A 14,311-nucleotide genomic window follows, 5' to 3' on the forward strand; every position below is an offset into this window, starting at 1 on the left:
ATGGGACAGAGAACCAATATCACAGAGTTTGTTCTTCTGGGCCTCACTCAGGACCCTGCTGGGCAAAAAGCATTATTTGTTATGTTTTTACTCATCTACATTGTGACAATAGTAGGTAACCTGGTCATTGTGGGGACAATCATTGCTAGCCCTTCCTTGGGAACCCCAATGTATTTCTTCCTTGCCTATCTGTCACTTCTGGATGCTGTTTATTCCACCACTATTACACCCAAGTTGATGGCAGACTTGCTGTGCGATAGAAAGACTATTTCCTTTCCAACTTGCATGACTCAACTCTTTTTTAGAACACCTACTTGGTGGTGCTGAGGTCTTTCTTCTGGTGGTGATGGCCTATGATCGTTATGTGGCCATCTGCAAACCACTGCATTATTTGATCATCATGAGTCGGAGGGCTTGCTTCCTCCTGTTGATGGTGTCCTGGGCTGGAGGCCTTGCACATTCTGTGGCTCAACTTCTCTTTGTATACAACCTGCCCTTTTGTGGTCCCAATGTCATTGACCATTTTATCTGTGACATGTACCCATTATTAGGACTTGCATGCACTGATACATACTTCATTGGCCTCACTGTAGTTGCCAATGGTGGAGCAATATGTATTTTAGTCTTTATCATTCTCATAATCTCCTATGGAATCATCCTACGGTCTCTTAAGACTCACAGTCAGGAAGGGAGACGCAAAGCCCTATCCACCTGCAGCTCCCACATCATGGTGGTGGTCCTCTTTTTTGTTCCCTGTATTTTCATGTATGTTAGACCTGTTTACAATTTTTCTATTGATAAATCCATTACTGTTTTTTATACAATCATTACTCCTATTTTGAACCCTTTAATATATGCCTTAAGAAATTCAGAGATGAAAAAGTCTATGGAAAACCTATTCTGCAAAGTTTTATATACAGATAGAATAAGAATATCTTCTCACTGAATGTGCTAGTAATTGTAAGGTAACTAACAGGTGATTTTCTTTAAAGAAATCAAAAAGAAAGAAAATATCACAAATAATCACTTGAGATTAGAATCAATTCTATGGCTATACCACCATGAATATGATTGATATCATCTCAGATTAAAAATAATTTAATGGATAATTCCTGGAATAAAAAAGGATATAAGGCTTAGTCTATTAAAGAAAAAATAGGCTCAGTAAATTTTATTTTAGTTAAGATAAAAGTATTTGTTAGAATAAAATGATTCTTTTCTTTTGTGAAGTGAAGAAAAGACATTTTTGTCTACATATCACCATTCATACTGTTGGTAATAGATACATTTCTGGAATCAATGAGATACTTAGGAATTGAATGGCAGATTACTCTGTCCGTAAAGTTGATTACATAGCTACATGTTTGTTGTTTTAGGCTTACTATTGCTGCTTACTTCAGTGTCTTTTTATTTCTAATTCATGGCACTTGGTCATTAGATGTAATTTGTTTAATGCCACAAATAATGGACAGTTTTGTTAGCTGGTCTATTGATCTTGATAATAACATATGCTAGTTGGTAACCACAGAAAAACTCACGAAGACAAATTGTAAATATATTTATAATTATACTTAATAGTTGATAATGCATTTAATCTTTCCCTTTAAAGAATATTTTATTGTTTTAGTCATGATACTGAAGAAATATTAAAGAGATGTTTTCTGTAAACATAATATTTCCTAAAAGATGTAATAAATTTCTACATCTTTCTGACAAATATTTAAAGTTTTTATTTTGGTATAGCCAATATTTTTCTTATCAATTTATAAAAAACAAGTGTCTCAGTCTGAAGTTATCTTGGAGAGTCAGAAGAAAAATTACAAACAAATCCCCTTTTTGTTGTGCTATGGAAATTTATGTTTTGCATGAGTTTTACTTGTACTGGTATCTTATTTTGACATAAATGTTGATGCTATAAATAAACACAGATAATTAAAAGAATCATTGAGTGAATTAATTCTCATCATCTCATATAACTACCCATATCTTCTGCTTTTGTATAACAGCATCTGAAACTGCAGCATCAGTCTGACAGACAGGTAATATATAAATATATTATATACATATTATATTTTATATGTATAATAAATATTATACTTAAATGTATTACATACATATATGCATATCTATCATCTATGTATCTATGTGTATATCTATGTTGATATCCCTTATATGACAAAAATAGCAGGTACAGATTTATAAGATGAAGAAGAGAACAGATGTAATATATAATGTTATACATGCTTCCTTAATCATAATGTATCTTAGAACTGTGACTATTTTAAAAAGTTATAATTTTTTAATTTATTCTTCCCTCATACAATACCTCCCAGCTGCATTTTCGCCCCCACCCCAGTTACTCCCCTCACCCCCCTCTCCATCAGGTTTACTTCTCCTTCATTTCCCTTCAGAAAACAGCTATCCCAGGGATATCAACTGTAGACTGAATAACAAGTTATAATAAATTAGGCACAAACCCTCACATCAAGGCTGAGAAAGGCAACCCAGTTAGAAGAAAAGGGTCCTAAGAGCAATTAAAAGAGTAAGAGATACCTCTACTCTTATTGTTAAGATTCTCACAAGAACACCAAGCTACACAACTGTAATATGCATGTAGAGAAACCAACTGAGACCCATACAGGCTACATGATTGTTGCTTTAGTCTCTGTGAGTCCCAATGAGCCCTGCTTAGTTGATCCTGTTGATTGTGTTTTCTGGTTGCTTTCTCTCCTCTAGGTTCCTCCCACTCTTCTACAGGGTTCCTGAACTCTGACTAATGTTTGGCTGTGGTTTTGTGGAATAAATTCCCATTAGTTGCTGGATAAAGCTTCTCTGGTGATAACTGGTTTATGTACCTATCTATGAGGATAGCACAATGTCATTAGGAATCATTTCATTTATTTTTTTTTGCCAGTTCTGTTTAGTTCTATCCTAGGTCCCTGGGCTATTCAGCCTCTGGTTCCTGGCCATCCGGACAGTGTTGGACATGGGCTCTCTCTCAATAAGTGGGTCTCAATTACACCAGTCATTGGTTGGCCACTTCCACTATTCTGTGCCATGTTTACCACAGCACATCTTTCAGACAGGACAAATTGTAGGATGCACTGGAAGTCTCGATGGTTATAGAAGATAATCAATTCAGTATCCATTTACCCAATTATTAGGAGATTTTTGTAGATTCCAAAGAGTTTCAACTGTACTATATTCTACATCATCCCACAAATGCCCCCAATTACAGTCTTCCTCCTAATGTTCACTGCCTTTATTTACACTCCCATCACCTGATACTTTCTGTTGTCATACTCAAGTGCCCAGTCTTGTTTACATAATATCAGTTAATTTTTTAGACTCTTAACTGGACTGTTACTAAAATCATTGAAAGTGCTTTCTTTTACTTTCTTAATCTAACTTTTGCATTTTTACTCAAGCTTAATCCTGATACCAAACTTTCTGTAAAATATACTTTAAAATAATTTAAAATATACTTAAAATAATTAACATGTATTCTTAAAACACACCCTTACCCTTATAGTGGTTTTACTGAAAATAGGTTTTTCTTTCTTTTTTTTTTTGGTTTTTTTCGAGACAGGGTTTCTCTGTGTAGCTTTGGAGCCTATCCTGGCACTCACTCTGGAGACCAGGATGGCCTCGAACTCACAGAGATCCACCTGCCTCTGCCTTCCGAGTGCTGGGATTAAAGGCGTATGCCACTAACATCCGGCGAAAATAGATTTTTCATATAATATATTCTGATTATCATTGCTCCTCTCCCAATTTCTCCAATATCCTTCTCAGCTTCTCATGCATCCAAATTCTCATTTTCTCCACTCCCCATTAGAAAACAAACGGGCGTTTAAGAACAAATACGAGAAAAATGTAATAAAATAAGATGAAATGAAATTACACAAACTTGAATAGGAAAATAAAAAACAAACAAATGAGCAAATAGAAAAACACAGAGCCAAAGATAAAGCACAAGAAATACATACAGACACAGATACACACACAATGACAGGCACAGAATTTCCCTAAAAGCATAAAATAGAAGAGCATAATATGTAAATAAAAACCTGTATGGTAAGATAAAAAGTAAGAAAGGAAGAAAGAAAACAGAAAAAGAACTAAAGAATGAAAGTTATGCCTGGACAAAAAAATTATGAGACAAAGCAAAAACAAAACAAAAACTCACTCAGGATGTTTTTTCCTGGTTCCATCCATTTGTCTAAAATTACAAGATTCCAGACTTTGATGATTCTCCTGGAAGGCTTTACCTTTACTAAGGAGTGGATGGGGGGGTTGTATGGGGGACCAGGATGAGGGGAGGGAGGGGAACTGTGGTTGGTATGTAAAACAAAACAAAACAAAACAAAACAAAAAAACCTTTTAAATAAAGAACTAAAAAAACAAAATAAAAACAAATACTATTGAGTTAGTTTTGTGGAGACCTTCTAACTGCTAGGTATGAGGCTTGACCTTAATAGTGGTATGTATACCAGTGAGACTTCCTTGGAGAATATTATTTTTTATTTACAAATGGTTATCAATTGGAGATAGTTTCTGGTCAGTGATGTGTCCCCTTCCATTTTCAGTGCTGGAACCCCATCTGGCACAGAACTGTGCAGGCCCTTTTGTATGCTGCCATATTCTCTGTCAGTTCATATGCATACATCAGTCCTGCTGTGTTTAGAAGGCCTTGTTTGCTTGAAGTTCTCTAACCCCTCAGGTTTTTACAATGTTTGCCACTCCTCTTCAGCAGGATACCCTCAATTCTCAGGGAAAGGATTTGATGGAGACATCTGTTTTAGAACTGAGTGTTCCACTGTCTCTCACATAAACTGAACCTTGTCCACCTGTGTATCTCTGATTTATTCCCAGCTATTAACAGAAGCTTCTCTGACAATGGAAGAATAAGACACTGATCTATGAGTATAGTAGAATGTCCTTAAAAGTCGATTTGTTGCTATATTCCTTTTGGAACAGTAGAATTTGGTTTTGCCCTAGGTCCCTAGTCCACCTAGTATAAGGCTCTTTGCTACTTTAGTAGTGTTGGTGATGGGCTCCATCTCATGGAGTAGGCCACAAACCCAATCAAATATTGGTTGTTAAGTTCTATAAGCTTTCTGTCACTATTGTACTAGCTCATTTTGTGTGCAGGTCACCGTTGTAGATGGAAAGTTTTGAAGCTCGATTGGGGTTTACCTTACTCCTTTGGTAACATGGAGAGTGCTTTGAGTACCATGAACACTGGTTCACAAGAGTATGACTCTAGGAAGGCACCAGATCCACATCAAAGTGTTCAATGAGTTGTGTAAGTGTTGTCTTAAGAAACAGAGCCTTACATCAGTCTGCAGAGAGCTACAAATAGTCTTGGCAATAGCCTGTTTTGGGGGGGGGGTTCTATAGGACACCTTTGGCCAACAACTCAAATAGATGTCATTCATGCCTAGTACTGGGATCTTTGTTTGGTGAAAGGAGTGGAGCATCTGGGGCTCTGTCTTCTCCATTATTTGGTGATTTCATGTATTTCACCTTCCTGAATGTATATATTACTGGGTGTTTTTACTGTATTAGGTTTTCATACAACCCTTTCACATGGACCTTAGTTTTAGCTGTCCCTCCCCAAATTCCTTTTCCAAATTCCTTATTCCCTCCCTCTCCTTATTTGACTCCTCTGTTTCCACTCACTGCCTTCCTCATCAATCCATAACTATCTACTCTGTATTGTCTTCCTAGGAAAATCCTATTCTACTCCTAGTCCCTTAATCTATACCTAACATATGTGGTCATATGGATTATAGCCAGTTTATAGAAGATTTAACAGTTAACCTATCTATATAAGTGAACACATACCATATTTATCTTTTATTGCTGAGATGACTCACTCAGGATGATTTTTTTTTCTAACTCCATCCATTTACCTGCAAATTTCGTTTTGTAAAGTAGCAGAATAACATTCCATTGTATGAATTTACCACATTTTTATTGATAGACGTCTAGTTTGTTTCAAATTTCTGGGTATTTTGAATAGAGCCATCATGAATAAGATTGAGCAAGTATCTCTGTAGTAAGATGTAGAGCTCTTTGGGTACATGTCCAAGAGTGATACAGCTGGATCTGGATGTAGATTGATTACCAGCTTTCCAAGGAACCACCACACTGATTTCCATAGCGGATGTACAGTTTTGTACTCCAACCAGGATTGGATGTTTTCCCGTTACTCTACATTTTCAATAGTATCAGCTGTCATTTGTTTTATTGATCTTGACAATTCTGCTTAGTGTAAAATGAAATCTTACAGTGATTTTTGACTTGTATTTCCCTGATGACTAAGGATTTTGAATAATTCTTTAAGGGTTTCTTTGTCATTTGTATTTCCTCTTTTGAGAATGCACTGTTCAGACCTATAACCCACTTTTTTCATTTTTATTTTTAAAACAATCTTATTTTACATGCCAATCCCAGTTCCCTCTCCCTCCAATCCTCTTGCTCCCCCCAACTTTTCCCCACACCATCCCCATTTTTTTAATTGGGCAGTTTGCTCTTGATGTTCAGTTCTTTTGAGTATGTTATATATTTTAGATATTACTTCTCTATCAGATGTGTAGTTGGTAAAAATCTTTCCCATTTTGCACCTGCTGCTTTGCCCAAATGATAGTGTCCTTTTGGGTTTCATGAGGTCCCATTTATTAGCTGTTGTTCTTCCTGACTATGCTATCAGAGTTCTGTTAAGAAAGTCTTTTCCTGTGCCAATGAGCCCTGACTTTCTTTTCTATCAGCTTTAAGGTATCTGATTTTATGTTGGAGTTTTTTTATCTATTCCAAGTTCAGCTGTTTAGAGGGGGGTAAGTATGTATCTATTTTGACAAGCACCATTATTGAAAATGATGTGCTGTTTCCAGTATGTATTTCTAGCTTCTTTAAAAAAAATTCTGGTGTTCACATGTGTATGGATTTATGTCTGAATCTCCAGTTCAATTCAATGTGTATACTTTCTGCCAATTCCACATTGTTTCTATCACTATAGCTTTGTAGCACAATTTGAGGTTGGCAATGGTGATAATTTCAGCAATTTTTTATTATTTAGAATTCTGTGTTTTTGTTTGTTTGTTTGGGGCATGTGTGTGTATGAGGTGTGTGTGTTTCCATATGAAGCTGAATTTTTTCCTTTGAAGTTCTATGAAAATTGTGATGGAAATTTGATGGTGATTGCATTGAATCTGTACATTGCTTATGATAGGATGGCCTTTTTACCAAATTAATTCAACTGATCTATGAGAATGGCATATTTTTCCATTTCTGGTATCATACTCAGTTTCTTTCTTCAATGTCTTGAAATTTTAACACACAGGTGTTTCACTTGCTTGGTTAGAGTTACCTCAAGAATTCTTAATGTTTTATGAGGTAACTGTGAAAGGTAACGTTTCCATGATTTCCTTCTCAGTCTGTTTCTTATATGTATACAGACGGGCTACTGATTCTTGTGTATTAATTTTGTATAGAGTAGGTTGAAAGTATTTATCAGGTTTAGGAGTTCCCTGGTAAAATTTTTAGGGTTACATATGTACACGATAATTTGACTGTTTCCCTTCCTATTGGTATCTCTTTGATCTCCTTCAGTTGTCTTATTACTCTAGATAACACTTCAAGTATTATACTGAATAAGTGTGAAAAGATTAGACATCTTGTCTTGTTTTAAATTTTAGTGTAAATACTTTTTTTTTCTGTCCATGTAGGTTGATATTTGCTCTGGGCTTTCGGTTGATCACCTTTATTGTGCTGAAGTGTGTTCCTTGTATCTTTTTTCTTAGAGAACATTTGATTGGGAATGTTCTTCTGTGTATATGTTTGTTTAATTGGTTGATAATAAAGTACTGTTGGCCAAAAGGAAAGCAAGATAAGTGGCATTGGGAGTCAAGAAGGATTCTGGGAAATGTAGTAGAGATCTAGGCAGGAAGTGACATAGACTCAGGTAGACTCATATATAAGCAGGGAAGGAAATTATCGCCTTTCTCTTGTTCTTCCTGCTCCTCTCTGTGGAGTTGCCATGTAATCCTCCAGCAAGAGAGGGTGTTTACTCCTAGCATCCTCCAAAAGATAAGTCTTATGATTATGGTTAATAATTAAGACTTAGCTAGCATATAAGAAATCCTAGTCAACTGGCCAAGCAGCATTGTAAACTAATATAAGACTCTGTGTGTTATTTTGGGTGCCCACATGGCGGTGTGACTCAGGCAGCTGTGGAAAGACTTATCATTACAATCATTTTTTTATTACTTAAAACCATTTTTAAATTTAGTCTTTCTAGATCCTCCCTCCCTACCCACTCAACTTTTAAGTTATTTCTGGTAAACAAACAAAAATCCAATATAACTACAAAAGCCCCCAAAACCAAAAAAACAAAATAAAATCATACCCTCAAACAAATAAACAAAAACACCAAAGTATAACTAAATAAAAACACATAAACTAAAACCTGTGGGGTGCATTATGTTGAACATGCATCTCTTGAACATGAGGTCTTTCCAAGAGTGATTGATGTACCCAGTGTCACTTTACTGGAAAACACTGATTTTCCTCTCCTGGCAAGTACAAATGAGAGCTCAATTGTTATTAAATTATGAAGTATTCATGTCCCTCTCCATTCAGGAGTCTAGACTAGGGTTTAGAGAACATTCACACACAAACTTTCACTGTGTGAAAGGATAACACTAATTATGGCCTCTAGATTTTTCCGGAACCTCTGGCCAGGAACAAACTGCCTTTAGAGTAAAAGACAATTACGGCTTCTGGCCAAGGATGAGATTGTTAAGGACAATAGGAAAAAGGGCTAAATATTAAAGTTCTCTCTAAAAATCGTGTGGCTGCTTTCTCCTGTTTTCATCACTATGGTGTTGCACACTTTAGACCTCCTCCTCCTCCTCCTCCTCCTCCTCCTCCTCCTCCTCCTCTTCCTCTTCTTCTTCCTCTTATCCTCCTCCTCCTGCTCCTCCTCTTCCTTCTGTTTCAAGACAAGATTTCTTTGTCCTTAAACTTGTTCTATAGACCAGGATTCTATAGACCTTGAGCTCTGAGATCTCCCTGCCTCTGCCTCCATAGTGCTGGGAGTAAAGGTGTGCACCACAATGTCCAGCAGTTTATGTGATCTTGGTTTAAGTTTGGTTGGTAGTGTATACAAAACAATGAAACAAAACAAAACTCCATTCTTTTAGTTGTTCCATTTTGTTGTAATATTCTTAAAGCATATGAATATGATTTTCTGTTTATCCTTGGTTTCTGGTATTATGTTCCTCTTTCATCTCTAATGCTGTTAATTTGAATCATATCCTTCAACTTTTTGGTTAATTTAGTTAAGGGATTGTCAATCTTATTTATTTCCTTAAATATCAATTATTTGTTTCATTTATTATCTGTATCTCTTTTATCTTTTATTGATTTTAATCCAGGATTTATTTCTTGCTGTCTACTAAATAAGTCATTATTTCTTCTTTTTCTTCTTTTGTTCTATAGCTTTCAAGTGTGCTGTTAAGTTACTAATATGAGATTTTTCCTGGTTTTTAATGTAGGCACATAGTGCTATGAACTTGCCTCCTGGAACAACCTTCAGTTGCCCAGAACTTTCGGGATGTTGTGTTTAAATTTTCATTTGATTCTAAAAGAATTTTAATTTCTTAATTACTCTCCTGATGCATTTTATTCAGTAGTGAATTGTTCAGTTTCCATGGGTTTGTAAGCTTTCTCTTATTTATGTTGTTGATATCCATATTTAATCTGTGGTGGACAGATAAGATACAGAGTGTTATTTCAATTTTCTTGTATTTTTTAAGACTTGCTTCCCACTCCAGTATATGGTCAGTTATATAGAAAGTTCCAGGAGGTGATTAGAAGAAGGTATATACATTTTGGAGGAGCTATGTTATGTAAGTATTTGTTTATGACTTCATTGAGCTCCAACATATTTCTGTTTATGTTTCATCTGGCAAGAGTGTGTGTGGTATTTAAGTCACCCACTATCACTGTGTGATTGCTAGTATGTGAATTTAGTGGCTGCAGTGTTTCTTTCTTTTATGAGCTTGCATTATCTTACTTTTGGTGCACAGAGATTTAGATTTTCAATATTCTCTTGGTAGGCAAAATTTTAAAACATAAATTTTTGCTTCTAATACAGTTATTTGTATTTCATGAGAATGTAGTATTATCAAAATTATTATTATATATTTGATGGTCTTAGTTTTTATTAATATTATAGACAAAGTATGAAATTATAGATGTCATTGTGGTATTTTCAAACAATATATCATTGTATTTGTTTATAGCCACACACATATTACTCATCATTTCTCTTCTTTTGCCCTTTCTGATTCTCTCCTTCATCCCTCCAATGAAAGTTTCCATATAACAGCTGTGTTCAAGCACAAATTCATCTCATATCCCATAGATCTAGGAGATACTATGACCTTTCTAAGGAAATCCATGAGAGTTTTAATCTGGTCTTCCAGAGAAAGTTTTTAATTGATTGTGGAGTGTAAGGAAGAAAAGTAAAAGCAGGAAGCAATATAACCTGATTTTATGGCCTTGATATCATTGGTGCTGCAGATCTGAAATTGGGGGACAAGAAGATAGAAAATAAAGATGGGAAAATAAAAGTAAAAAGAAGTAGAATATTGGTCATTGCACTCGTCTCTATTTCATAGGCAATACACTGCAGTGATGTAGGGGAAAACGGGGGTGGGGGTAGGGGGTTGACTCCTTTAGAGTAATGGAAGTTTCCCACCTCTGGGGAGTATGACTTGGAGGTTTGTGGTCCCAACAGTCAAAGGCCACCAAAGCTACTCCAGGCCAAAGGCTTCTTTGGTATCAAAGACAAGGGGAAAATATTTTAAAAAGGGGGTTATTGTAGGTTCTAAATGAGTGCTTCAGAGAAAGGAAGCAAGTAAGCCACTGTAAAGCAGCAGTAAGTTCTATTAAAAGGATGTTACTCTAGGTGGTTGTTGAGAGGTGGGGATGATCTGGTAAGTCCTGATGTCCCACCTATCAGGTGTTCATGTGTCTCTCCATTCAGGAGTCTGGAATGGGAATTGTATAATATTCACACACATAATTTTAGGGGCACCAATATACATTGCTGTGTAAAAGGATAGCATTAGTTAGTGCCTCCAGACTTTTCTGGCACTTTTGGCCAAGAGCAAACTGCCTCTAAGAGAAAGGGCATTTATGGCTTCTGGCCAAGAACAGAATTGATTAGGGACAAAAGAAACAATCAATAAAATTTAAAGTTCTATCTAAAAACTGCTCTACTGCTTTCTGTCTCCTATTCTCATCATTATTATGTTACACACTACATATTTCATTCATTCATTCATTCATTCATTCATTCATTCTTTTCCTCCTCCTCTTCTTCCTCTACTTCTCTACTTCTTCTTTTATCCTCCTCCTCATCTTTCATCTTCTTCATTTAATTTTGATACAGGTTTGCAAAGTTTCTCTGTGTAGCCCTGGCTGTCCTAGAACTTGCTCCATAGACCTTGCAGGCCTCAAACTTAGAGATACTCCTTCTGAATCCAAAGTGCTGATATTAAAGGAATATGCAACAACCACCAGGCTTCATCATTCTTTATAGAATGTTGTGACATCATTTGAGATGATGTGGACTAGGAGAACATTATGCTAGGTCACAACTTCTTAAATTGACACCTCCTGAGCAATATCTTTAACATTCACAATTTTCTAATTCAAGAGTGAAAGTCATTGGATGGCTCATAAGCTATCACCAATTTTGTTTTCAACATTGTATATCTCAAAATATTTTTTCCATTTTTATATATTTTCTATATATTGTTGAAAATATATGGTTTCTTTTGAGTGTGTTTCTTTTTTATTCATATTTTATACAATATATTATGATCACTGTTTCTTTTCCCCTAACTTTTTCCAGATCCTTTCTTCCTCCCTATATACCTACTTCCATGCCATTTTTTTCTCTCTATAAGGCAAAGACACAAGCTAGATTTTGAGAAAAAGAAAGGAAAAACTACAAGAAATACACACCATAAAAACATAAGATCAGAAAACATACAGACAGAAGACCAGTAGAACAAAAAAATGCAAACAAATCCATGAGACAAAAGTTCACAATGACACCACCATTTTGTGTTGGCCACCTACTTCTGGCACAGTGCCTACCCTGAAATATGGTTACTATATACAGTAATACTCCACTGGAGAAAACTAATTTCCCTTTGCAAGTGGATGTCAGTTTGCAGATAACTTCTTGATGATAGGAATGGGAGTTTGCGTTGGGACCCTCCTCTTAGTGCATAGACCCCATTTGGCTTGAACATGTGCAGGCTGTGTGTATTGCCACAGACTCTTTTGAGTTCATATATGCAGCAGTCCTGTTGTTTTAGAGAAAATAAAAAAATACTGTTGTACTAAAGGAACTGATTCCTAAAGACATTCTGTTATACTCATAGATCAGTACCTTGCTCAGCCATCATCAGAGAAATTTCTTCCTGCAGCAGATGGGAACTAATGAGTTAGAGATTTTTGGAACACGCAGTCCTTATAGAGTATTCTCATCAAACCCTGCCTCTCAGGGCTCAGATAGCTATGTGGAAGAGGAGGCAGGAAGATAGTAAGAGGCAAAGGGGATGAATGATTCCAAGAAAATATATTATTTCATTCTTAGGTATGTAGAAATTTTTTCAACATTATATATGTTAATATTTAATGTAATTCTATTTTTAAAAAATACTTTTGTTAAATCTTTGAGAATTCTGTTTTTAGTACTATGATCATAGTTACCCTCTTCTCTTATTCCCCTCCCAAATCCAACCTCATTACATATCCGCACAAAAGTGTGTCCTCATTCATTTATTTCTAACCCACTGAGTGCAATTAAAGCTGCCTATATACTCTTGGGTGTGTGGTCATCCACTGGAGCTGGTTAGACCTACTGGGGACATATCTTTATAAAACAACTAACTCTCACTGTCCCAGCAGATACCAATCATATAGATTTGTTCCTCAGTTTGATGAAATATTTTGTTCCTATTAAAGTTTAGAATTATTTGGAGTATGTTACAAGAATTAGAACACAGACTAGAACACACTGAAGTTGAAAGCTCTTAGCCTTCATACCTTGGAGATTCATGGGGAGAGAACACCTGGCCATCACAGTAAGACTAAACTTTGCAAGGGTGATGTTGGGTAAAGTATTTGTGACATCTTCCTTATTTGGACTATTTTAATTGCAGTTAGAACACATGGATGAAATTCAAATTAGGAAATCACCCCTCAGCAGCTTTCTTCCTTTGAAAAATGTCTAGAGTAGCTAACTATTTCACAGAATATAAAAATTATGAAGTGAACAGATAAATTTCCAATATAATATTTACAAATCTGTGAGTTATACATGATGAGATAGAGATGTATGATAGGGATTTAAATTTAAATCAGTTAACTGTTTAATTTGGTTGATTTTTTACACATTTATACAAACATACCATCATTGTTTCTTTATGAAAATATTTTTACATAGGGTAAGAATATTTAGCTAATTTATAGAGTATTTGAATTTTAGTCAAAAGTATTTGAATTTTAGTCAGTTCTTGATATCCACAAGTATATGAATTTTAGTCAAATTGCAGTCACCCTTTCTATAGATAAGAATGATTTTTTGGATCAAAGAAAAACTCAGTATATCAATTTCTGAGACAAAGGCCTAGGGATACTAAAGTATTCTTATAATATATTGAACAGAACCAATAGCTAGTTAGTCACTTTGGTGATTTCTAAATAAAAATATTAGGGTGTCACAAAAAGTTAACTGGAATGTGAATCTTATATAGTACCCAGTGCTAGAATATTATTATTGTCTAATTTCTACAAGATCAAATAGTAATTATTATATGTTTGTTATTTCATATGTTACAACAGATAATACCTCATCATCTCATTTATGGGTGTTATATATTATATGATTTTAAGAAAGAAACATAATTATTTTGGGTTCATTAGTAAATGTATTTTATTATGAAATGTGCCAAATGGAAGGAAATAAATATATATTGTGTTCCAGAAACTTGATATGGACTTATATTTGTGAACCTTAAAATAATCTAAGCAAAGTTGTTGGAATATACATGTAGCGTTATTACCTGCTATGCCCCAGATTCATAAAATGACTATTTTAAATTACAAGTATATTTTACAAACTATATGAAATTATTTTTTAAATAAGTTTTCAGGAGGAATGTTAATCCTTTAAGTAAAAAACAGAGTAAGACAGTTTTATAGCAGTCACATCTTTAAT

At 35.1% G+C, this 14,311-nt stretch overlaps 1 protein-coding gene across 1 annotated transcript; it reads left to right on the forward strand.

The window, feature by feature from the left end:
* On the forward strand, positions 1-946 carry LOC100758770 (olfactory receptor 4A16-like). Its single transcript, XM_027421075.1, is given in 2 exon segments — positions 1-297; positions 299-946. Coding segments are annotated over 2 exon segments (945 nt in total).
* Positions 947-14,311: the final 13,365 nt, after the last annotated feature.

The sequence above is a fragment of the Cricetulus griseus genome, chromosome 6, assembly GCF_003668045.3.
Source record: "Cricetulus griseus strain 17A/GY chromosome 6, alternate assembly CriGri-PICRH-1.0, whole genome shotgun sequence".
Classification (NCBI taxonomy): Eukaryota; Metazoa; Chordata; class Mammalia; order Rodentia; family Cricetidae; genus Cricetulus; species Cricetulus griseus.